The sequence below is a fragment of the Neoarius graeffei genome, chromosome 10, assembly GCF_027579695.1.
Source record: "Neoarius graeffei isolate fNeoGra1 chromosome 10, fNeoGra1.pri, whole genome shotgun sequence".
Classification (NCBI taxonomy): domain Eukaryota; kingdom Metazoa; phylum Chordata; class Actinopteri; order Siluriformes; family Ariidae; genus Neoarius; species Neoarius graeffei.
The window spans coordinates 8,930,624-8,954,465 of record NC_083578.1 but is presented as its reverse complement, the minus strand read 5'-3'; the positions used below and the strand labels follow the sequence as shown (position 1 = coordinate 8,954,465).

At 41.9% G+C, this 23,842-nt stretch overlaps 2 protein-coding genes across 3 annotated transcripts in view; one reads left to right on the top strand and one right to left on the bottom strand.

The window, feature by feature from the left end:
* Positions 1 to 4,873: 4,873 nt before the first annotated feature.
* LOC132892698 (uncharacterized) lies at positions 4,874 to 20,518 on the bottom strand. The gene is made up of 5 exons (XM_060931011.1): positions 20,467 to 20,518; positions 9,658 to 9,845; positions 9,165 to 9,257; positions 8,992 to 9,070; positions 4,874 to 6,545 (listed from the first exon to the last, which is right to left on the bottom strand). Exons 1-5 carry the CDS (start codon positions 20,516 to 20,518, stop codon positions 6,283 to 6,285), a joined length of 675 nt encoding a protein of 224 aa, XP_060786994.1. The 3' UTR covers positions 4,874 to 6,282.
* The window catches only part of LOC132892408 (chromaffin granule amine transporter), a 31,809-nt gene continuing 18,933 nt past the window's right edge, over positions 10,967 to 23,842 (top strand). The window contains exons 1-2 of one of the 2 annotated variants that reach the window (XM_060930671.1): positions 10,967 to 11,070; positions 23,720 to 23,842. In XM_060930671.1, coding sequence (XP_060786654.1) covers positions 23,728 to 23,842 — 115 coding nt within the window. In that variant the 5' untranslated portion in view covers positions 10,967 to 11,070; positions 23,720 to 23,727. The remainder of the gene's footprint in view (positions 11,071 to 23,719) is intronic. The other variant, XM_060930672.1, reaches the window with a different exon arrangement.

The window sequence follows — 23,842 nt, the reverse complement described above, 5'->3', positions numbered from 1 at the left end:
TCATTTGATCAATACACAAAGAATAATTGAATGTCATGTCTTCATAACACTAAACATCACATCATAGATAATACACAAGGCACAAGTGTTAGGAAGTGGAATTTAAAAACAAAAAAGCTTAAAACCAAAGTATTTCACTCTAAAACAAGTGCTCAAATCATGACTCAATTCTTCAAATTTTTTCTTTTCAATTCAAAGCTACTAAAGAAAAGAGAAACGTGTGAGTGCTATAAATGTCCATGAGAGGGCGCTCTAATCCAACAGGAGTGAAACTATAGTAATGAATAAAACTAGCACATCCTACATTAAAAAAAATTAAATATATATATATATTGTATAAGCATAATAATAATAGCAACATATTAGCTTAAAACCAACACGCAAACATGATTTCATAGATAGGAAGATTAAAAGAATGATTTAATGAACTTTTACGCTCGACTTTAAAAATAAAGAAGCAAAATTTGGAAATCTGGTTAATTGTGTAAACTTTTTTTTTTAACCATTCATTTAATGTCTCAAAATTAATGAAGACTAGCATGGCTTTCAGCGAGCGTCTAAAAAATAATAGCTTCGCTTAAAAGAACAGTTCGGCCATGAAATAAAACGTACACCATGTCCGTCTTCGTTCAGAATTGATCAACTTGAGAAATCAAGACTTTTTCAAATCATGAAGCACCTGTAGTTTGCTTTTGGAGTTTTTCGTCGTCGAGCTAATTTCGGTTTAGCATCGTGCAAACTGCATGTCTACACAGTTACCGTAAAATACCAAATAATAGCCCGGGCTATTATTTGTCTCAATCAACCGGGGGGGCGCGCCCCCCTGGTGGGGCGCGGAGGTACTCCAGGGGGGTCGCGAGTAGGCTTCATGTATGGAGGAAAAAAAAAATCTGGGGCTAACAGGCTATAGTAGCTAAGCAGATGCAACACATTTACCCATGTCAAAATGCAGGACATTGGACTATTACATACAAATCAATACTATTATAAAATCTATCATCAATCTATCATAAAATCTTGTGTGTAGGTTATTTTAAGCCCGTGACGCGAACATGACGCAACGTCACGTGAGTGAGTCTGCATACCGTGGCCACCGTGTGAGTGCTTGCCACACACACATGCTGCGTTCATGTGCTATGGGAATTATGGTAAATACCAAACGCCGACATGGAAAACACACATGAACGCCCCCTCTTGTGGTATTTTCCACTGGGCAACTCGTAGAAAATTTTGATACACGAGTTGCCGAGATGAGATGAACTTTAACCTTTTCAACATGGCGGCGAGCGGTACAAGACACTTGAATGCTAAGCATTGTACGCTACTAAAGTTTTTTTTTTTACTAGTACTAGTGGGTAGTTTTTGGTGTCTATGCAATGTTGCGTCATTAACAAGTGTAATATAATACATTAGAAATCCGTTTCCTTTAAAAATGCGTTGTTATGGTTTGTTTTTACCTATCCAGAGCAGACGCTATTGCTAACGATAGCTAACTATTGCTAACTTGAATCTGGTCCACCATCTTTAATTTGTCAACCACAACAAAAGCATGTGAACACAACACACTGGTAAATACCACTTCCCAACTGGAAAATATCATCTTCCCAGAGCACATGAATGCAGGGACACACTAGTCTGGTTTCTTGCCGAGTTAACTTGTGCCGACTCTCGCTAGTCTACTATCATCAATCCATCGATACAGCGCAAAACCCAAACAGTCTTTTTAAAGACTACTACCCCACACTGTATTTTTGCTTTCCCCATTTCAGCTCTACCCAAATAATTTGTTGTTTTTGTTGTTTTCTTACTGCTAGTCTACTATGGATAATGCTACTACTGCTACTACTACTATTAATAATAATAATAATAATAATAATCTAGCCCAGGGCTATCTATCTATCTATCTATCGGTCGATATAAGGTGCTGTAGGTCGGGTGGCGTCACTGCGGGTGAGTGTGTTTGGGGGGTGGGGGCGGGGCGAGAAGAGGGGCCCCCAACTGCAATGAACCAGCTTTGGTGGGGCCCAGGTTGCAAAAGGTTGAGAACCCCTGACGTAAGAGACCCGGCGCGTATTAGAGACTAGGCGGCTATTTGGAACAGGCGATTAATTCCTTCTTCACAAACACCTTCCCCAAAATCTACCTCAAAACGGGGAAAAATCATTCTCAGATAGGCCTACTTTTAACCAGTATAACTTAGTTTGTTTAGAGTTAGATTACAGATAGCACAGTGCCGACTTCGGGGAATTTTGAAGACGCGCAGAATGCATCTTCGCATGGCACAGTCGGGGTGGATAAAGGATAAATCACACACCTTTTCCTGTTAATGACTAGTTAAGCGCATGCTTTACAAAATAATCAAGAAACCACACCATTGTCTGTGCGCAGCACTGTGATTTAATTACTCTGCAAAGTTATGGTCACTTGCTATCACCCTCACCCATGCAGCCTCCACCCTTTGCGCTTCGCGATGTCTGTCAATCTGAAATTGCATGGAGGGCGCGACGTTGAAGCAACATAATTAGGGTGCGAAGTGTCAAACCAAAGGGTTTTTTCTTATGCTGAAAAATAAGTGACCTGCAGTGGCTACATACTGTCATCTTGCATTCTCACGTTTCTCTCCAAGACGTCTCCCTATTTGGCCGATATGAGCCTGTTCCCCGAGTGAGTTGGTGCGGTGGCTCGACCCCGTAGAAAACTTAAAGTTCGGATTAAAGTTAGTTGAATAGGTTACTGACTTGTAGGCCTACATGTTGCCTGCCTGACGCGTGCTTCTGCCCAACTTGCACGGCAGATTACTTGTTGAAAAGGCCCCTTGGATTAGATTGGCCGCGAGCAGACTGAAATGCATGTTAGAACGCTCTCACCTTTTTTGTAAAGCGTCTTCCAGATCCGAATGGGTAAGGGCAAGTGAAATGGTATAAGGTCTTTAATAAAACTCAGTGTGTGCTTTGACGCATGCATTCGGCAATTTAGGTCGTTTAACAGAAGCAGCAGTCCAACCTTGGAAACCCGCAGTCCGCAGTGTCACCACACACGCTGGCTTTCGTTGGGTATACCCAAAGGGGTATTCCTCATTCGATGACGTAAGTGATATCCCACACACCCATGTCAAACGTAATTGGCTAAGACATCTGTCAAAAGTTACGGAGTTGCATTCCTCAAGAAATATTACGGTAGACCAAGATTATAACATTGAAATGGCATGTTTATTATCACGTAACAAAATGTTGTAAACAGTATTGTAGTAATAATTTCATTCATTCATTCATTCATTCATTCATATTGTTTCGGTAGAAAACTATGCAATGCAAAATCGTTTAAACACCAGAAAACCAGAAAAGTGCTGGGCCTCAAGATTCTAGATAGAACGTTCGGACGCTTTTTTTTTTTTTAGACCCCGGCGAGTATTCGGAACCGGCCTTTATTTGTCACGCGTACACCCGGCCGTTAAAGGGAACTCGGCGGTTAATTGGAACTCAGCTATTATTTGGTATTTTACGGTAATTCAACACTGGGGAATTTGTACTTTTCAGAGTTAATTTGTGACCAGTTGGAAATATATAAACACACTGGGTGTTGATTCAACACTGGGGATTTTGCTGTGTATGCAATCGCTTGCTGTTTTAGGAAAATAATCAACCACGGCGAAGTTTTATTACCTCGCAGTGAATTATTTTCCTGTAACAGCATGTCCCAGAGTGTTCTATTCCTCTTATACCATCACAATTAGCCAAGAACCGCTACAATTTAAATAGATTTTACATTTATTACAGGACTGCATTTGTTTTATTTTTTATCCATTTATAGTTACGGTTAATGATTGTTAAGCTTAGCAAAGAAGACTTTCATGTGTCTGAAAAATTCATTACCCCTTTATAAAAATTTTTTAAAATTTAAATCCTCTGGAGACTCCTGACGGAAATGTTAACATCGCCTTATAGAAAACAGCACCACGTCAACAATAACGCAAAGTTTTCTTTGCTTTCTTTAATTCATTTAACATATGATAATGTTGCGTAAAATTAATCAACATCATCTGACCAATCAGAATCGAGAATTCAATCGTACTGTTGTGTTCATGCCTGAGGTCGGCGTATAATTCCCACTGAAAGTATTTTGAAATTTCAAAATTTGTAAATTTGAAAGTTCGATGAAATCCTTCGCCAACCTTTCTTTGTTGTTGCTGTTTTTATAGCTCACAGCATGTCTAAGAGTGTGACAAACCACTTTCTCAAGCCTCATCTCATTATCTCTAGCCGCTTTATCCTGTTCTACAGGGTCGCAGGCAAGCTGGAGCCTATCCCAGCTGACTACGGGCGAAAGGCGGGGTTCACCCTGGACAAGTCGCCAGGTCATCACAGGGCTGACACATAGACACAGACAACCATTCACACTCACATTCACACCTACGCTCAATTTAGAGTCACCAGTTAACCTAACCTGCATGTCTTTGGACTGTGGGGGAAACCGGAGCACCCGGAGGAAACCCACGCGGAGAACATGCAAACTCTGCGCAGAAAGGCCCTCGCTGGCCACGGGGCTCAAACCCGGACTTTCTTGCTGTGAGGCAACAGCGCTAACCGCTACACCACCGTGCTGCCTTTCTCAAGCTTGTTTGAAACATTTAACATTTCAACAGACAAGTGAGGTGAAAAGCGTGATGTATACCTCCTGCGGTTTGCATGATTCTAATCAGCTAAATTCAAGCAAACTTTGGTCACCAAACATATCTTAGCCTATCGGCTTATGTTCCAACTTTACATACAGTATTCACTTGCTGGAGCGCAAGAATATTAAAACATAAAATTTCAACAAAAAAAAAAGTCTTAAGCTCTAAGTGTGTCTGAACTGAATTGGAAAGCAGGGTTCTAGCGCTAATCTAAAGACTCAGCAGTGTTTTTCCTTTTTTTCAGCACTAATACTGATGTACAGTATTATTATAATAATACACTTACCGGCCAGATACAAATCAAGAGCTTCAGTTCATTAATGTTCGCTCGCATCAAACATCAAAATGGGAAAAATTGTGATTCTCACAGTGAAGTATGACTTTCTTTCACTGTGGCATGGGTGTTAGAAGTCCCAGACAGGGGCCATTTGGCCTTTTTACCTAGAAAACCCACAAGAGGGCCAATTGGCCCCAAGTCCTCCCTGTAGACATTCATTTTGTTATGGAAATGTGGCTGTTAGTTACCTTACAGCTTAGAAATGAAATCTTACAATGCCTGTTGAATGTTGAATCTCTGCATCTTCGTTCCTTGGAGAGGAGCTTCTTTCACCACAAAATTCTTGAGGAAACTGAAGCGATAGTCCATGTGCACTGAGGTATTTATCCATCAAACAATTGTCTGGTTGCAGTCACATGAGTCGTTATGGTCACATGGGACATTCACATGTTCACATTTTAGAATAGAATGTGTTTTTATTCCTCATTCTCACATTCACACAGAAGTAGCCAACATGACTTCACCACTGAAGTGTGAAGTGTGTGAAATGTGACCTCCTCACCCCACAAACTGCCACTAACAGCCTCATTACCATAACAAAATGAGTGATTAGTGTATTGGGGAAAAGCGGTCGGGCCAAATGGCCCCTATGTGGGTCTTCTAGGTAGACAGAAAAATGCTGGGACTTCTGGTGTTAATGGACTGGTTTGAGCATTTCAGAAACATCTCCTGGAGTTTTCACACACACACACAGGTTTCTAGAGTTTACACAGAATGGTGTGAAAAACAAAAAACATAGTGAGTGAGCGACAGTTCTGTGGGTGGAAAAAAACAAATGCCTTGTTGATGAGAGGTCAGAGGAAAATGGACAGATTTGAGGTGGTTTGAGCTTTTTGGCCAGGAAGGATATCGTAACTCGTATATAATCACTCTTTACAACCGTGGTGAGCAGAAAGGCATCTCAACAGAAAACAGAAGAACACATTGGGTTCCACTCCTGCAGGGAAGGACGGGGATCTTAGAATCAACAAGACGTTTCTATTAAAGTGGCCGGTGAGAGTAGTAGTCGTAATAATAATAGCTGGGGATTCATGAGGAGGAAGAACAAAATGAATACCCTGCATGTTTTGTTTTGTCACCAGACTGAAATGATGTGCCGCACAGGATTGTGGGATTTCATGGCCAGTAAAAATAAAAATTAATCCACACTGCCATCATAAATAATTGGCCAGGTGTTCAGCATGCAGGGTTTTTTTTTCTTTTTTTTTTAAACTAAACACTGATTTGGGGCACTGCCTGAAAAACCATTAGTGTTTTCCATTTCAGACACGCCCTAATGCGGTGTGTCTGGTTCCTTTTCATGAACGCGGCACTCTCCTTGTCCCTTAGGGTTACCAGGCTTCGGGAGACAGTTCAGACCTGCTGTGCAGTCGCAGCGCTCCAGACGTCTGCGTGATTTAGATTTGGGTCGCCCTCCTAAAAGGCACATCTCGCCTTCCTGAAGAACCCTCTGGCACCGTCCACCACCGGGGTATTGAACGCAGCACCAGCCCTCTCCGCAGTCACGTGAGCGCACACACTTGCTCCTCTTCACTCCTGTGGATGGGAATGAGTCATGGTTGATAAATGATTCATCTCATCTCTAGCCGCTTTATCCTTCTACAGGGTCGCAGGCAAGCTGGAGCCTATCCCAGCTGACTACGGGCGAAAGGCGGGGTACACCCTGGACAAGTCGCCAGGTCATCACAGGGCTGACACATAGACACAGACAACCATTCACACTCACATTCACACCTACGCTCAATTTAGAGTCACCAGTTAACCTAACCTGCATGTCTTTGGACTGTGGGGGAAACCGGAGCACCCGGAGGAAACCCACACGGACACGGGGAGAACATGCAAACTCCGCACAGAAAGGCCCTCGCCGGCCCCGGGGCTTGAACCCAGGACCTTCTTGCTGTGAGGCGACAGCGCTAACCACTACACCACCGTGCCGCCCCGATAAATGATTATTATTAAAAAAAAAAACAGCCATAACTGGCAGCATGGTGGTGCAGGTTTCCTCTGGGAGCTCCGGTTTCCTCCCACAGTCCAAAGACATGTGGATTAATGTGGTCAACTAGCTACTAAATTACCCATAGGTGTGAATGACTGACTGTTTGTCTCTGTGTTAGCCCTGTGATAGATTGATGCCCTGCCCAGGGTGTAACCTGCCTCTCACCTGATATCGGCTGGGATCGGCTTCAACTCACCCGCGACCCCAATGGATAAGTGGCATCGATAACGAATGAAAATGGATAACTTTTAAAATATATTTGGCTAAGTCTTGTTCGAAGATGTGAAAGATTTTAAACGGAAAATAATCGTTACTCTTAACTTCATTCTGCCTTCAATCCTCCTCAGAAGTTCCTGCGTACGAGTTTACAGGTGGTAATTACGACGTGGTGTGTGTTCGTCATTTTTGGATAAAGAAGATTTAAAAAAAAAAAAACTAAACATGCAAAATTGTCACTCAGATTTTTCTACGCACAGAAAAAAATACAGGCTGCTAATACAATTTTAAAAAATTGGCACGCCCCTCCCCCCACCCCAAATACAACCTCAAATTGCGATTACGTTGTGGTGGTGTTCACGTTTGTCAAAACTCATAGCTACGATATTCCCAAAACCGTTGTTTGGTTTACGGAATGCGTAATCTTTAGTCGTTGTATTGCTTAGCAACCAAAGTTAACTATTAACAGGCTACGCTGAATATTGTTAATAATAATTTGAATAATTTCTTAAACGCTGGATTTTAGCATATCGTATTTGTAACCATTTTATAAAGTAATATCACGTGTCAAGGAGTTTTAAGCACTTCGCTTTATGTCGAGTCTTGCGATTGCATACTCGTTTATAAATTTAGACCTGTACCTAGAATGTTATCCTGAGCTGTGTTCAAATTTGCAAACATTTTCAGTTTTTCGCTAGCTTTGAGTTAACTGCAAACTTTCGCGAACACACAAACGCTCTGAGGAGATCATTCTCGAAGAACAAACACAGATGCTGGATTAAAGGAGTTGTTTGCCCAGACAGGAGTTATCCCAGAAAATATATGCAACTGTTCGATTTTATATAACAATCTTCTTACAATAATTCCGGCAAGAGTTTTTGTTGTTGGACTTAAAGATGCAGTCTGTAATGTTTAAACAGGTCTGTGGATCTGTATCACATCGACTAAAAGATCTCTCAAGAACAAAAAAACTGTAATTTGAAGATTCGTATGCGATAAATTTGCATCACTTCTGCATTGTAGGCTTCTGTGTACTAAACTTTCTGGCCCTGAAATGAGCTCCAGCTAAAACCGAGTTCTTTAAAAGGCAACTCCTGAGTCGCATGATGTTTTTGGAATAAATCAAAAACAACCCTGTGGACTAGAGAAGGTCTGTGTGTGTTTTCGTGGTTGGTTTAAGAAGACTTGAAAAATTGTAAACCGTTTCTTTAAAGTGATTGTCACGATTAGCGATAAGCTCCTAAAACTCTTGTGATTTCCATTTCGAACTCATCTCATCTCATTATCTGTAGCCGCTTTATCCTTCTACAGGGTCGCAGGCAAGCTGGAGCCTATCCCAGCTGACTATGGGCGAAAGGCGGGGTACACCCTGGACAAGTCGCCAGGTCATCACAGGGCTGACACATAGACACAGACAACCATTCACACTCACATTCACACCTACGCTCAATTTAGAGTCACCAGTTAACCTAACCTGCATGTCTTTGGACTGTGGGGGAAACCGGAGCACCCGGAGGAAACCCACGCGGACACGGGGAGAACATGCAAACTCCACACAGAAAGGCCCTCGCCAGCTCCGGGGCTCGAACCCAGGACCTTCTTGCTGTGAGGCGACAGCGCTAACCACTACACCACCGTGCCGCCCCCCATTTCGAACTAATACATTCAAAAACCTCAAACTCAAAACAAATAAAGACTTTTTAAGTTGAGATTGTGATGTTCATGGCCTGTAAACAAACTCGATTTTTGATGTAGATGTGAGATTTTTACCTTTTTCAGTGACTGTATCATCAAGCGATGGCTTCCTTTTACGACCACGTCTCTTCTTCGAGCCCCGGCATCCGTTTCCCTGGATTCAGAGAAGAGTTTAAGGTAAGTGATCATGGGGCAGAAGACAGAAGTGTGTGAAGTTGATCCAGTTATTAGTGATTTTCTGTACCAACCTGCTGATTAGTGCATTCGGTGTTTTGTTGTCGTCGTCTCACGTTGTTATGGATGCTCACGTTTACTGTAACCTTCTCTGACGGCATCACCGTCTACCCAAAGTCAAAGAACATCAATAGAGCCATCTTTCATGTTTAATCTTGACTTTTCTTTTTAAATTATTATTTATATCTTAATATCCATCCACCATTTTGTATTACACCCTGATTATGCTTTATCTATAATCTGTGAAAGGTCTCTGATGGCTTTATCTTGTGCAAACTTGTGCATTCAACTGTATGCATATAGAACTTGCAAGAGACTTCTCTCTTTTTGGTCATATTTTTTCCAAATCATTGCACTTAAAAAAAAAAAAAAAATCTCATTATCATATCTGCAGTGCTGAATGAACTTGAAGCTCTTCACTGCACGTTAAAGAACGATCAGCAGTGTGTTATTTTTGGATGTGGAGTCAGTGTGAGGATGAGGATATGGATGAGGTTGCGCTCTTACCGGCTCAGGGTCTGTAATCATCTCTCTGGAGGAGCGAATCTCATTGGAGTCCAAGCAGAGAACCGCAGAGGTGAAGAAGCACAGCGTAAAAACAGCAAGCGTCCACATGGTGAGGACCGTCACGCCGAACACATAAACGTCCCAGAGGTGTGAAAGAAGAGTCTGTGTCTCTTCTGCATCAGCCTGCACTGTGAACGCACGTCAAAACAGGATCATTTATATAACAGACCTGGCACTAGAGCAGTAATTAAGGCCAATTACTACCAGTAAGCTGGAGATGAAAAGCTCTTTTACACGTTACACCTTCTGACAAAAGTGTGTGTCATCAAAACTATTGGAGTTCTTTGAACGAGGCCCGCGCATTAACCGCATCAGTAGGCCCCGGATGGGAACCTGCTTTCCTGCACCGGAACAAGTGATTTACCTGCGCCCTCGGCTTGAGCCGACTTCTTTATGGCCTTTTTCAACCGCCGGTTAATTACCAGAAGATTAGACTTTACTGATCTACAAGGGCTGATAATGTTGCTTTTGAATGGCCCGAGCAGGCCACTGAATGGTGTTTCAAGAGGAGATAAAAAGCGTTTCCGTTCAAGGCCGAGTTTCCTGATCAAACCCGCATTAAATGTGGGATTTCCAGCCAGCGGTAGCCTCAGGAGAGCTGTAATTATCCCGCCTGTTCAAACAGGATGGCCGAGAGAGACGAGACTTCAAAGACAGACGAGGATTAAGAGGAGCAGAAAGACACGACGGCCTCCCATTATTGCTCTGATTTATTTTATTTATTTTTTAAATCCATTTTGCTGTGCACTGTACTGCTAAAATGATGAACCATGAGGAGGATTTTGGGGTCTGTTCTCAAAGTCTCAAAGAGCTAATTGAGCGCGTGTGTGTGTGAGAGAGTGAGTGTGTGTATGGGGAGATAAGTGGGAACTGAGCACCAAGCAGGTGATGGATGGAAGAAGAAAGTCTTTAAAGTCTGAGATGGGTACATGAAGGGAAAAAAAATAATCAGATAGTATATCAGCAGATTGTGTGTGTGTGTGTGTGTGTGTGTGTGTGTGTGTGTGTGTGTACCACAAACAAGCACATGAACCTTTTCCACTCCACATATGCAACTCATATACAGAAACCTGCACATTGGAGAAACAGGTGTTTGGCGTGTGTGTGATGCTGAATGTGATGGAAAAGATAAACCATGACCAACAGAAGCCTTCAGGTTATTCACCCACACAATAAAGACCAACAGATGCTGACAATTACCCTCTCTCTGACGTGTGTGTGTGTGTCCTAATAAGGTCTCTGTGTAATGGCTGTCTCTTAACATTAACAGAACACACACAGGGTCCAACAAGTGACCTGGCACAAGCTCACCTGTCCTGGACACACACACGGTGAGGGGTGATGCAACTGAAGGTAAGACCAGTTTTAATAGTATTCAGTATTTATTTTTATGCTCTTGTACTTTCACTGCACAAAATCTATTGCAGTGTAATTATTAATTATGATAAATTTATACCGAGGACTTTGAAAGGCTTTCATCTTCGGCTTTCTTATTTTATTTTGCATGATGCGAGAGACATCAATCAGGGTGAAATGACAGGAAAATGAATATGACCATCTCTTATTAAAAATGATATATGATAAACTTTTATTTCTATTGTGAGTGTTAAAATATTTAAAAAGTGAAACGTTACAGGAATAATGTAATAGAAATGTAAAATTGAATATAGAATGACATTCCTCACATGTATGTTTGTTCCGAGGACCATGTGCTCCACTCATTTTACTCATTTATTTGAGCGATTTTATTTTATCTTGGACCTAACCCAGGGAATAAAGCACACTATATATAAACTTCACTATGCCAGTGTTGAAATCTGGATTTTACAGGCATCACGTGATTTAACCTTGTTTGCGTGATCATATTTCAATTAGCAAATGTATTTAACTAATGAAACTGATTGCACTTTGTTAATCGTTCTTTTAATCAAGATGAAAAATATTTGTTCAGTGTCAAAATACAGCTTTAAGAAGAAACTGTGTTTTACATAAGTATTTTTTTCTTTGTTCTTGAATATTAGCATCAATTATTATTATTATTTAAAAAAAAAATCTCTTCACCTCCATGAAACACTCACCGGACACTTTAACAGGAACTTGTTGTTGATTCTAAGATTCCTGTTCTTGGCAGCAGGACTGGAACCCAATGTGGTGTTCTGCTGTTGGATGCTTTTCTGCTCACCACGGTTGTACAGAGTGATTGAGTTACTATATCCTTCCTGGCCAAAAAGCTCAAATCAATGTCCATTTTCCTCTGACCTCTCTTATCAACCCACAGAACTGTCGCTCACTCACTTGATGTTATTTGTTTTTCGCACCATTCTGTATGAACTCTAGAGACTGTTTGTGTGTGAAAACCCCAGGAGAAATACTCAAACCAGTCCATCTGACTCAAACCAACACCCATGCCACAGTGAAAGAAAGTCACACTTTGAGATCACAATTTTCCCCATTCTGATGTTTGAACATTGTGAACATTAACAAGATCAACTGTGAGCTACTGCTCACTTATGTGTCCCCCTGCTGTCGCTTATATCAGAATGCAAGCAATCGAAGGAACAGTACACTTGTTATGAATGTTGACTTCAACAAATAATGAATCCTGAAACAAGTAAGTAAAGAGCCGTGTCTCTCCCCAGGGATTTCAAACAGCATCCTGGGAAACTGTCATTCTGAAATAGCATTTTGCTTCTTGAAATGGCGTCAAAATCCACCTTATATGTTTCATAAATACATTCAGTTGGTAAACAGGAAGTCGATGTGCGACAGACCTGAAAACGGTATACAACCCCGATTCCAAAAAAGTTGGGACAAAGTACAAATTGTAAATAAAAACGGAATGCAATGATGTGGAAATTTCAAAATTCCATATTTTATTCAGAATAGAACATAGATGACATATCAAATGTTTAAACTGAAAAAATGTATCATTTAAAGAGAAAAATTAGGTGATTTTTTTAAATTTCATGACAACACATCTCAAAAAAAGTTGGGACAAGGCCATGTTTCCCACTGTGAGACATCCCCTTTTCTCTTTACAACAGTCTGTAAACGTCTGGGGACTGAGGAGACAAGTTGCTCAAGTTTAGGGATAGGAATGTTAACCCATTCTTGTCTAATGTAGGATTCTAGTTGCTCAACTGTCTTGGGTCTTTTTTGTCGTATCTTCCGTTTTATGATGCGCCAAATGTTTTCTATGGGTGAAAGATCTGGACTGCAGGCTGGCCAGTTCAGTACCCGGACCCTCCTTCTACGCAGCCATGATGCTGTAATTGATGCAGTATGTGGTTTGGCATTGTCATGTTGGAAAATGCAAGGTCTTCCCTGAAAGAGACGTCGTCTGGATGGGAGCATATGTTGCTCTAGAACCTGGATATACCTTTCAGCATTGATGGTGTCTTTCCAGATGCGTAAGCTGCCCATGCCACACGCACTAATGCAACCCCATACCATCAGAGATGCAGACTTCTGAACTGAGCGCTGATAACAACTCGGGTCGTCCTTCTCCTCTTTAGTCCGAATGACACGGCGTCCCTGATTTCCATAAAGAACTTCAAATTTTGATTCGTCTGACCACAGAACAGTTTTCTACTTTGCCACAGTCCATTTTAAATGAGCCTTGGCCCAGAGAAGACCTCTGCGCTTCTGGATCATGTTTAGATACGGCTTCTTCTTTTTTGAACTATAGAGTTTTAGTTGGCGACGGCAGATGGCACGGTGAATTGTGTTCACAGATAATGTTCTCTGGAAATATTCCTGAGCCCATTTTGTGATTTCCAATACAGAAGCATGCCTGTATGTGATGCAGTGGCGTCTAAGGGCCCGAAGATCACGGGCACCCAGTATGGTTTTCCGGCCTTGACCCTTACGCACAGAGATTCTTCCAGATTCTATGAATCTTTTGATGATATTATGCACTGTAGATGATATGTTCAAACTCTTTGCAATTTTACACTGTCGAACTCCTTTCTGATATTGCTCCACTATTTGTCGGCGCAGAATTAGGGGGATTGGTGATCCTCTTCCCATCTTTACTTCTGAGAGCCGCTGCCACTCCAAGATGCTCTTTTTATACCCAGTCATGTTAATGACCTATTGCCAATTGACCTAATGAGTTGCAATTTGGTCCTCCAGCTGTTCCTTTTTTGTACCTTTAACTTTTCCAGCCTCTTATTGCCCCTGTCCCAACTTTTTTGAGACGTGTTGCTGTCATGAAATTTCAAATGAGCCAATATTTGGCATAAAATTTCAAAATGTCTCACATTTTGAAATTTTGATATGTTGCCTATTTTCTATTGTGAATACAATATCAGTTTTTGAGATTTGTAAATTATTGCATTCCGTTTTTATTTACAATTTATACTTTGTCCCAACTTTTTTGGAATCGGGGTTGTAGAACCCCAAGCTGAAGCTCGGTACCAAATATCAAGCAGATTTGTAGTTGTTGAGAAAAGTGTTAGGAAAATTTTGTAAACCCACACTATGTTTCGTAAACTGGATGGTTTGCCAGAATCTCTTCGAGGCCAACCAAAAATCACTTTCCATGGCTTCCCCGAACTCCTCCCACACCTGAGTTTTTTGCTTCAGTGACCGCCAGAGCCGCGTTCCGCTTGGCCCGTCGGTATCTGTCAGCTGCCTTGGAGACCCACAGGCTAACCAAGCCCAATAGGACTCCTTCAGCTTGATGGCCCCCCTCACCACAGGTGTCCACCACCAGGTTCAGGGATTACTGCCACGACAGGCACCAACAACCTTGCAGCCGCAGCTCTGCATGGCTGCCTCAGCAATGGAGGTACGGAACATGGTCCACTCGAACTCAATGTCCCCATCCTCCCCTGGTATGCAGTTGAAGCCCTGCCAGAGGTGGCAGTTGAAGATCCGATGGACAGGACCCTCCGCCATACGTTCCCAGCATACCCTCACTACATGTTTGGGCCTACCAGGTCTGTCTGGCCTCCTCCCCCGCCATCTGATCCAGCTCGCCACCAGGTAGTGATCAGTTGACAGCTCTGCTCCTCTCTTCACCCGAGTGTCCAAGACATACAGTCGTAGATCAGATGAAACGACTACAAAGTCAATCAAACATCAATCTACGGCTTAGGGTGTCCTCGTGGCACGTGCACTTATGGACACCCTTGTGCTCGAACATGGTGTTCATTATGGCCAAACCATACATGATACAGAAGTCCAACAACAGAACACTGCTCGGGTTCAGATCGGGCAGGCCGTTCTTCCCAATCTGTGTGTGTGTATACACAGTTGAGCAGGGGCGTCAGAAGCATTTTTAATGTGGGGGGACACACTGGTGGGGGGGGTCCTCCCCCAGAAAAATCTGCATTCTGGTGTATTTTTAACAGGTTTATAGTCCATATATTCATCAGCCTGTTTTTAAACCCACTGTTACGCCTAAGATAATGAGATGAATGTGACACAATTTATCACCAACAATGACTTTATGGATGCATTTTACTTTTTATTTTGTGTTTCCTTTTTTATTTAGTTTTAGATGTAACACAACATGCCACTGTGCCAAGCAGTAGTGACGCTCAACTGTGTGTTTAAAAATAATGAATGAATGAAACCTTTATTGCCCCAAGGGGAATTTGTCTTGCACTTAGGAGCCATAAATTACATAAAACAACACTTAAACATGCAGACTTGCACAATAATACATAGAATAGCAAACAAAAAAAAAGTTTTTAAAACAATATATAAATAAAAGGTGCATATTTTAGAACGGTGTCCACCTGTCTGAATTCAGCCTGTTTAGCAGCTGCATGCTCCTTGGCACAAAAGATGCTATAGCTCTGGATCATCCAGTATCTTCAAGGCCACATTAATGGTGTATTCATCAGAAATCTGCATGATACTTTTCACTTCTGATCCAGTTATTTTCCTACCAAGTTTTGTAATCTTATCCAGTATATTCCTGTTTTGAACAGATACCCCCCCCCCCCCCCCAACACTGAATTACAAAGGTCACAACACACTCTGTATAAAAGTTAAATAAAACAATCTCAAAATCACTGTATCGGCCTTAAAGCTACGCAGTTTCCTTAAAAAATAAAGTCTTTGTTGTGCCTTTGTATATCTTGCAAGAGTATTTGCCCTCCATGTGAGCTTATTGTCTATAATAGTACCCAAGTACTTTTCCACTATGTCAATATCACTCCCATGTACAGAAACTGGTTTAAGAGGGGGCCTTTTCCTAAAATTGATAACCATTTCTTTGGTTTTCAAAATATTTTAAAATCAAGGAATTTTCATTACACCATTTATAGAACTGGTCTATTTCCTGTCTGTAGCCAGTCTCATCACCTGTTAAGAAACCCACTATGGCAGTATCATCAGCAAACTTAAAAAGAGAACATTCAGGGGCGTGGCTCACACAGTCATTTGTGTACAGTATATATAATAGGGGTGATAGGACACTCCCCTGGGGGACGCCCCTATTTATACTAATGACAGATGACTGACCATTACCTGCCTTAACATATTGGACTCTGTCAGTTAAAAAGTCAAAAATTCATTTCAAAAGTGAATAGTTAACTCCCATTGTTCTCAACTTCTCAATAAGGGTGTGTGACTGAATAGTGTTAAAAGCTGATGAAAAGTCAGCAAACAGGATGCGTACATACACTACCGTTCAAAAGTTTGGGGTCACTTTGAAATGTCCTTATTTTTGAAAGAAAAGCACTGTTCTTTTCAATGAAGATCACTTTAAACTAACCAGAAATCCACTCTATACATTGCTAATGTGGTAAATGACTATTCTAGCTGCAAATGTCTGGTTTTTGGTGCAATATCTCCATAGGTGTATAGAGGCCCATTTCCAGCAACTCTCACTCCAGTGTTCTAATGGTACAATGTGTTTGCTCATTGCCTCAGAAGGCTAATGGATGATTAGAAAACCCTTGTACAATCATGTTAGCACAGCTGAAAACAGTTGAGCTCTTTAGAGAAGCTATAAAACTGACCTTCCTTTGAGCAGATTGAGTTTCTGGAGCATCACATTTGTGGGGTCGATTAAATGCTCAAAATGGCCAGAAAAATGTCTTGACTATATTTTCTATTCATTTTACAACTTATGGTGGTAAATAAAAGTGTGACTTTTCATGGAAAACACAAAATTGTCTGGGTGACCCCAAACTTTTGAACGGTAGTGTATGATGAAGGTAATTCCAAATGCTTGTGTATTCCATTTAACGTGGTAGTAATTGCATCTTCCACACCCCTTTTCTGTCTATATGCAAACTGAAGTGTGTCCATTTGAGTTTCTGGGTTTGTTTGTTTTTTTAAGTGGGTCAAAACGATCCGCTCCAAACACTTCATTGCTACGGAGGTAAGAGCTACAGGCCTAAATTCATTTAAAATGGACGGGTTCGGTTTTTTCGGCAGAGGCAGAATTTCAGCTGTTTTCCAAATTTTAGGTACCATGTGTGTGTCCAATGACTTTTGGAACAAGTCACAGAAAACATGGCTGAGTTGTTCATGACATGTCCTGAGAACCATACTCGGTAGCTTGTCAGGGCCAGCCGCTTTACGGGGTTTGGCTTGCGAGAACCACCCGCTTGACTTCCCTGCTACAAACACTGATTGATGCACTTTCTGTTACGTTGTCCGGCCAGTTTGGAAAAGGCCGCAGACCGCTCTCCCACCTAGCGAAACATTTATTCAAGGCATTTCCCTCTTCGACTGAGTGCTCAGGAATTTTTGGCTGATTACTTTGTCCAATCATAGTTTTAATTCCTCTCCACACCATCTGTGAGTCGCAGTGTTGGGCAAGTTACTTCAAAACTGTTTTGCATTATTTATTACTTGTTACTGTCATTTTAAAGTAATTAGTTACATTACAATATTACTGTATTTAAAATGTAAGGCATTACACTACTATTGCATTACTTTTAAGTTACTCTTACCAAAATAACTGGAAGTATGGATTTGGCAATCTAAATGTAGCTCAAGACGCTTAATTAGCTCATCACACATCCAGTGGAAGGTGATGTGGTATCTGACTGAGCTCGGCTTATGGTTAAAAACTCTGGAATATAATAGCCACAGTGACGGCTCATGGCACAATACAAGGAACAATCATCGCAAGAACAGACAAAAGGTCAAAGTCTGGCAAATTGTGATAGAAATACTGTAACTTTAGGCCTATTCATCTCATCTCATTATCTCTAGCCGCTTTATCCTTCTACAGGGTCGCAGGCAAGCTGGAGCCTATCCCAGCTGACTACGGGCGAAAGGCGGGGTACACCCTGGACAAGTCGCCAGGTCATCACAGGGCTGACACATAGACACAGACAACCATTCACACTCACATTCACACCTACGCTCAATTTAGAGTCACCAGTTAACCTAACCTGCATGTCTTTGGACTGTGGGGGAAACCGGAGTACCCGGAGGAAACCCACGCGGACACGGGGAGAACATGCAAACTCCGCACAGAAAGGCCATCACCAGCCCCGGGGCTCGAACCCAGGACCACCTTGCTGTGAGGCGACAGCGCTAACCACTACACCACCGTGCCGCCAGGCCTATTCATATTAACATTAATTGAACTGTATTGTATTGTAATGTCTAAAGATATGACAGGATACAAAATTAGCATTTCTATGCCTTTATTGTTTTCAAGTTTACAGCATTAAGCATAGTTTATGCTTCATTAAAAAAAAAAAAAAAAAAGATTAGCCCTAAGGGATATGACTCCATTTCAGAAATTTAACAAAAATGAACATATTATGGCAAATCGTAGCCTACAATAAAACTGGCCTGAAAAAAAAAAAACAACACAAGCCTTTTAAATCACAGCTAGACAATGACTATTAGCTATATGAGGCTACTCAGTCACATTTCGAAAAACAGAATTAGAAATAAAATCAAAGTGCTTTTAATGATATTGAAGTGCTTAGGCCTATTAGCTCTCGAAGGAAAGGCAGCTCAATCACTTTAGTCTGACTTCCGACCAGAAAAAAACCCTCAGTTTTACAGGACAAAAATATAAACAAACTGTCAGCATATCTTCAACAACATACTCCGCCACAAGTCTCCTAACCTCCTGAGGCTGAAGGAGCAGCTCAGAGCGGCAGAACGTTCATTTTGGCTGCTTTGTGATTTTATCGCCACTCTCATCCTCCGCTTGTTTCCTTGCTAACTTCATGTTACTGTGGCACCTCTGGAAATGTTTAGTTAAATTACTGGTGCTATTTCGGGAAGTGGACAGTTCTTTAGGTTTAGCACACAAACTGCATTTGACTACGATGTTCTTCACATCCTTATTTTTCACAAACTTAAAGTAATGGGCGTGTGCCCATCTGGAGAATGTATGGAATCAATTTTGTGCCAAAATGTTCATACAATACTTTTGAAATATCAAACGAAAATGACAAATCATCTCATCTCATCATCTCTAGCTGCTTTATCCTGTTCTACAGGGTCGCAGGCAAGCTGGAGCCTATCCCAGCTGACTACGGGTGAAAGGCGGGGTACACCCTGGACAAGTCGCCAGGTCATCACAGGGCTGACACATAGACACAGACAACCATTCACACTCACATTCACACCTACGCTCAATTTAGAGTCACCAGTTAACCTAACCTGCATGTCTTTGGACTGTGGGGGAAACCGGAGCACCCGGAGGAAACCCACGCGGACACGGGGAGAACATGCAAACTCCACACAGGAAGGCCCTCGCCGGCCACGGGGCTCGAACCCAGGACCTTCTCACTGTGAGGCGACAGCGCTAACCACTACACCACCGTGCCGCCCCAACGACAAATCAAAATACAAAAAAAAAGAACAAAAAGTCAAATTTTTTTAGCCTGGCAAACAAATTATTTGTGTAATCGTGCAAAATATCAGTCTATTACTCTTCAGAAACCTTTTATTTTTGTTCCGCGTCTTTCTCAGTTTTGTTTGACGTAATTTATTTTGGTTGCGATTCCAGCTTTCTCGTTTGCGCTCCCTGACTTTTTGCTTGCAGTTTTGGCACAAACTTCACGTGTGGGCGGGCTGTCCAGGCACGCATTCCCATTGGCTAACTTGTGTTTGACTGACAGCTCTGCTCAGCCATTCCCTACTCAGATTCTGGCGGACTGTTTGACGAGTGAGCAATCCATTGACGGTAAACAAGGATCGAGTGGACTTCAGTGGCGACTATGATATTGAATTTACACTTTGTTGAATTAATTCAGTATCATAGTCGCCAGAATCCGAGTAGGAAATGGCTGAGCGTAGCTGTCAGTCAAACACAAGTTAGCCAATGGGAATGCGTGCCTGGACAGCCCGCCCACACGTGAAGTTTGTGCCAAAACTGCAAGCAAAAAGTCAGGGAGCGCAAACGAGAAAGCTGGAATCGCAACCAAAATAAATTACGTCAAACAAAACTGAGAGAGACGCGGAACAAAAATAAAAGGTTTCTGAAGAGTAATAGACTGATATTTTGCACGATTACACGAATAATTTGTTTGCCAGGCTAAAAAAATTGACTTATTTTTGGTTTGTTTTTTTTTTGTATTTTGATTTGTCGTTTTCATTTGATATTTCAAAAGTATTGTATGAACATTTTGGCACAAAATTGATTCCATAGTTATTCAGCCACGTTTCGCTGAAGCATAAAATACAACTTTGCCTGTATTCAAACAGGTGCTGTGTGGCAGTGTGTAGTTCGTTGACTTTGTTCCTCAGTGCCCTCACGTTAGATAAGATGATAGTTGGGAGTGGAGGTTTGAATCCCCTTGCACGAACTCACTGGCGGATTCCTCCTCTCGATCCTCGCTTTCTCCGACTGAATCTCCATGCTATAGACCTAAGACATTCCAAGACATGTTTACCACTGTGAGACATCCCCTTTTCTCTTTACAACAGTCTGTAAACGTCTGGGGACTGAGGAGACAAGTTGCTCAAGTTTAGGGATAGGAATGTTAACCCATTCTTGTCTAATGTAGGATTCTAGTTGCTCAACTGTCTTAGGTCTTTTTTGTCGCATCTTCCGTTTTATGATGTGCCAAACGTTTTCTATGGGTGAAAGATCTGGACTGCAGGCTGGCCAGTTCAGTACCCAGACCCTTCTTCTACGCAGCCATGATGCTGTAATTGATGCAGTATGTGGTTTGGCATTGTCATGTTGGAAAATGCAAGGTCTTCCCTGAAAGAGGCGTTGCCTGGATGGGAGCATATGTTGCTCTACAACCTGGATATACCTTTCAGCATTGATGGGGTCTCTCCAGATGTGTAAGCTGCCCATGCCACATGCACTAATGCAACCCCATACCATCAGAGATGCAGGCTTCTGAACTGAGCGCTGATAACAACTCGGGTCGTCCTTCTCCTCTTTAGTCCGAATGACACGGCGTCCCTGATTTCCATAAAGAACTTCAAATTTTGATTCGTCTGACCACAGAACAGTTTTCCACTTTGCCACAGTCCATTTTAAATGAGCCTTGGCCCAGAGAAGACGTCTGCGCTTCTGGATCGTGTTTAGATACGGCTTCTTCTTTGAACTATAGAGTTTTAGCTGGCAACGGCGGATGGCACGGTGAATTGTGTTCACAGATAATGTTCTCTGGAAATATTCCTGAGCCCATTTTGTGATTTCCAATACAGAAGCATGGCTGTATGTGATGCAGTGCCATCTAAGGGCCGAAGATCACGGGCACCCAGTATGGTTTTCTGGCCTTGACCCTTACGCACAGAGATTCTTCCAGATTCTCTGAATCTTTTGATGATATTATGCACTGTAGATGATATGTTCAAACTCTTTGCAATTTTACACTGTCGAACTCCTTTCTGATATTGCTCCACTATTTGTCGGTGCAGAATTAGGGGGATTGGTGATCCTCTTGATCCTCTTCCCATCTTTACTTCTGAGAGCCGCTGCCAGTCCAAGATGCTCTTTTCATAACCAGTCATGTTAATGACCTATTGCCAATTGACCTAATGAGTAGCAATTTGGTCCTCCAGTTCTTCCTTTTTTTGTACCTTTAACTTTTCCAGCCTCTTATTGCCCCGTCCCAACTTTTTTGAGATGTTGCTGTCATGAAATTTCAAATGAGCCAATATTTGGCATGAAATTTCAAAATGTCTCACTTTCGACATTTGATATGTTGTCTATGTTCTATTGTGAATACAATATCAGTTTTTGAGATTTGTAAATTATTGCATTCCGTTTTTATTTACAATTTGTACTTTGTCCCAACTTTTTTGGAATCGGGGTTGTACTATTCCTTCCCCAGACACTGATTTCCCATGTTACTTTCCAGAAAACTGGCAAAGACCAGACAAAACAAGTTCTTCAAATCACAACAGGGAATCAATAAATATCATCAGAGCAGACTTGACCTCATTCTCGGCATTACAGTAAGGCAGGCCTACTGGGTTTGAATTAAATGATAGCTAACATTAAGCTAGCTGATACATCTCCTAACATTGACTAGCCAGCTAACTGCACTAACATTTCCATTGGGACAAAAAAAAAAAGAACCCTGTCCTGTGGGGAAATTCTGACGGACTTTCTGCTTCTTTGTAAAGAATGTCCTTATGTCCATTGTGTCTGGGGAGGAGCAAATACTGCAAACAATTCATCATCAACCAAGAATACCCTATTAGGCTAAGCTTATTTCATTGTTTAGTTGAACGTTAATTTAACGTGGCCTAGGGTTAATTTTGAGGGCATATAACAAAAGAATATTTTATGTTAAATGTGGGGGGGGGGTCCAAACGAAGAATTATGAAATGTGAAGCATTCAATGGTGGTGACACCCATGCAATTGAGGCTTGTAACAATGTGCAGAGTCAAAGTGTTGTGTCCCAGGTTTAAAAAGTATACTAAAATCTTCAACATGTTTGCACATGCTCATTTTTTCATAAAACATCAAGTACTCCCATGGTAAAAGTTTGTATAACTGCAGTGCACAAGAGTGTGTGTGTGTGTGTGTGGCAGAGCATTTTTTAACATAGTTACTGGGAGACAAAATGGTCTCCCAGTGGCCAGATTTGGTCTCCTAGTCAATGCCAAACCAGCTTCACTGGGAGACCAAATTTTAAACCAAGTTATGTCTTATCATTTGGTTCAATCAGTTGCAATTAATTAACCAAGTACCATGTAAGTATACATTTAACAAGGAAAACGAAGATCTATGTTATACACACAAGATTGTGTTGGTTAAGAAAAACAAAACTAAAATTTGGTTACTGATACCCCTTTTCCACCAAATCAGTTCCAGGGCTGGTTCGGGGCCGGTGCTGGTTCACAACTCGTTCAACTTGCGAGCCAGCTGAGGACCAGTTTGCTTTTCCATAGCTCAGGGTGCTAAGGGAAGCCACGTCGTTACATCGCTGTATATGTCAGTTACATTGTTGTATACGTCAGTTACGTCGCTACGTTTGCATAAACCTTGGCACGAATATCGAAGCAAAAACACGGAAGAAGCAGCAGCAGCAACAACAACAACAATAATAATAATGGATGACTTCGCGTTTGTACAGCTGCTGCTTCTCGTTGCTTAAAAATGGCGATCTTTCGAGGTCTTGTTGTTGATCTTAACAACTCCACCCCCCCACCCCCGCTGACGTAAGCGGTTCTTTCCTCTGGCCCAGCAGAGAGTTGGTGCTAGCCTGGAACCGGTTTTTCTGGCCCCAGAGCCAGTTCTTTGTCAGTGGAAACAGAGAACCCGGTTCCAAACTAAGCACTGGCCCTGAACCAGCCCTGGAACTGCTTTGGTGGAAAAGGGGCATGAGATGGCTGATGTCAGAATCCGATGTCGTTACTGTGTAACTTTGAGTTTCTTTGACATAACATTTGTGCTTGGTAATTGCTCTTGATAGGTGTGTAGTCACTGTAGTGTGTTTGTCTGTATGGTGATTGGTGAACCATTTTGCATCACAGAATATGCCGCAGCGGTGCAGCCGCATGGACTCTGGGTCCTGTGATTGTATTGCCCAGACCAGTTGGTCTCCTAGTGGAAAATCCTTAAAAAATGCTCTGGTGTGTGGTGAACAGGTTTGGCGATGGCTATGTTGAATCCTATGGAGTGGATCAGGAAGAGCAGGGGCTCCAGGCGCCTTGTGCTGGTGGTGGTGTGTGTGGCTCTGCTGCTGGATAACATGTTGCTGACTGTCGTTG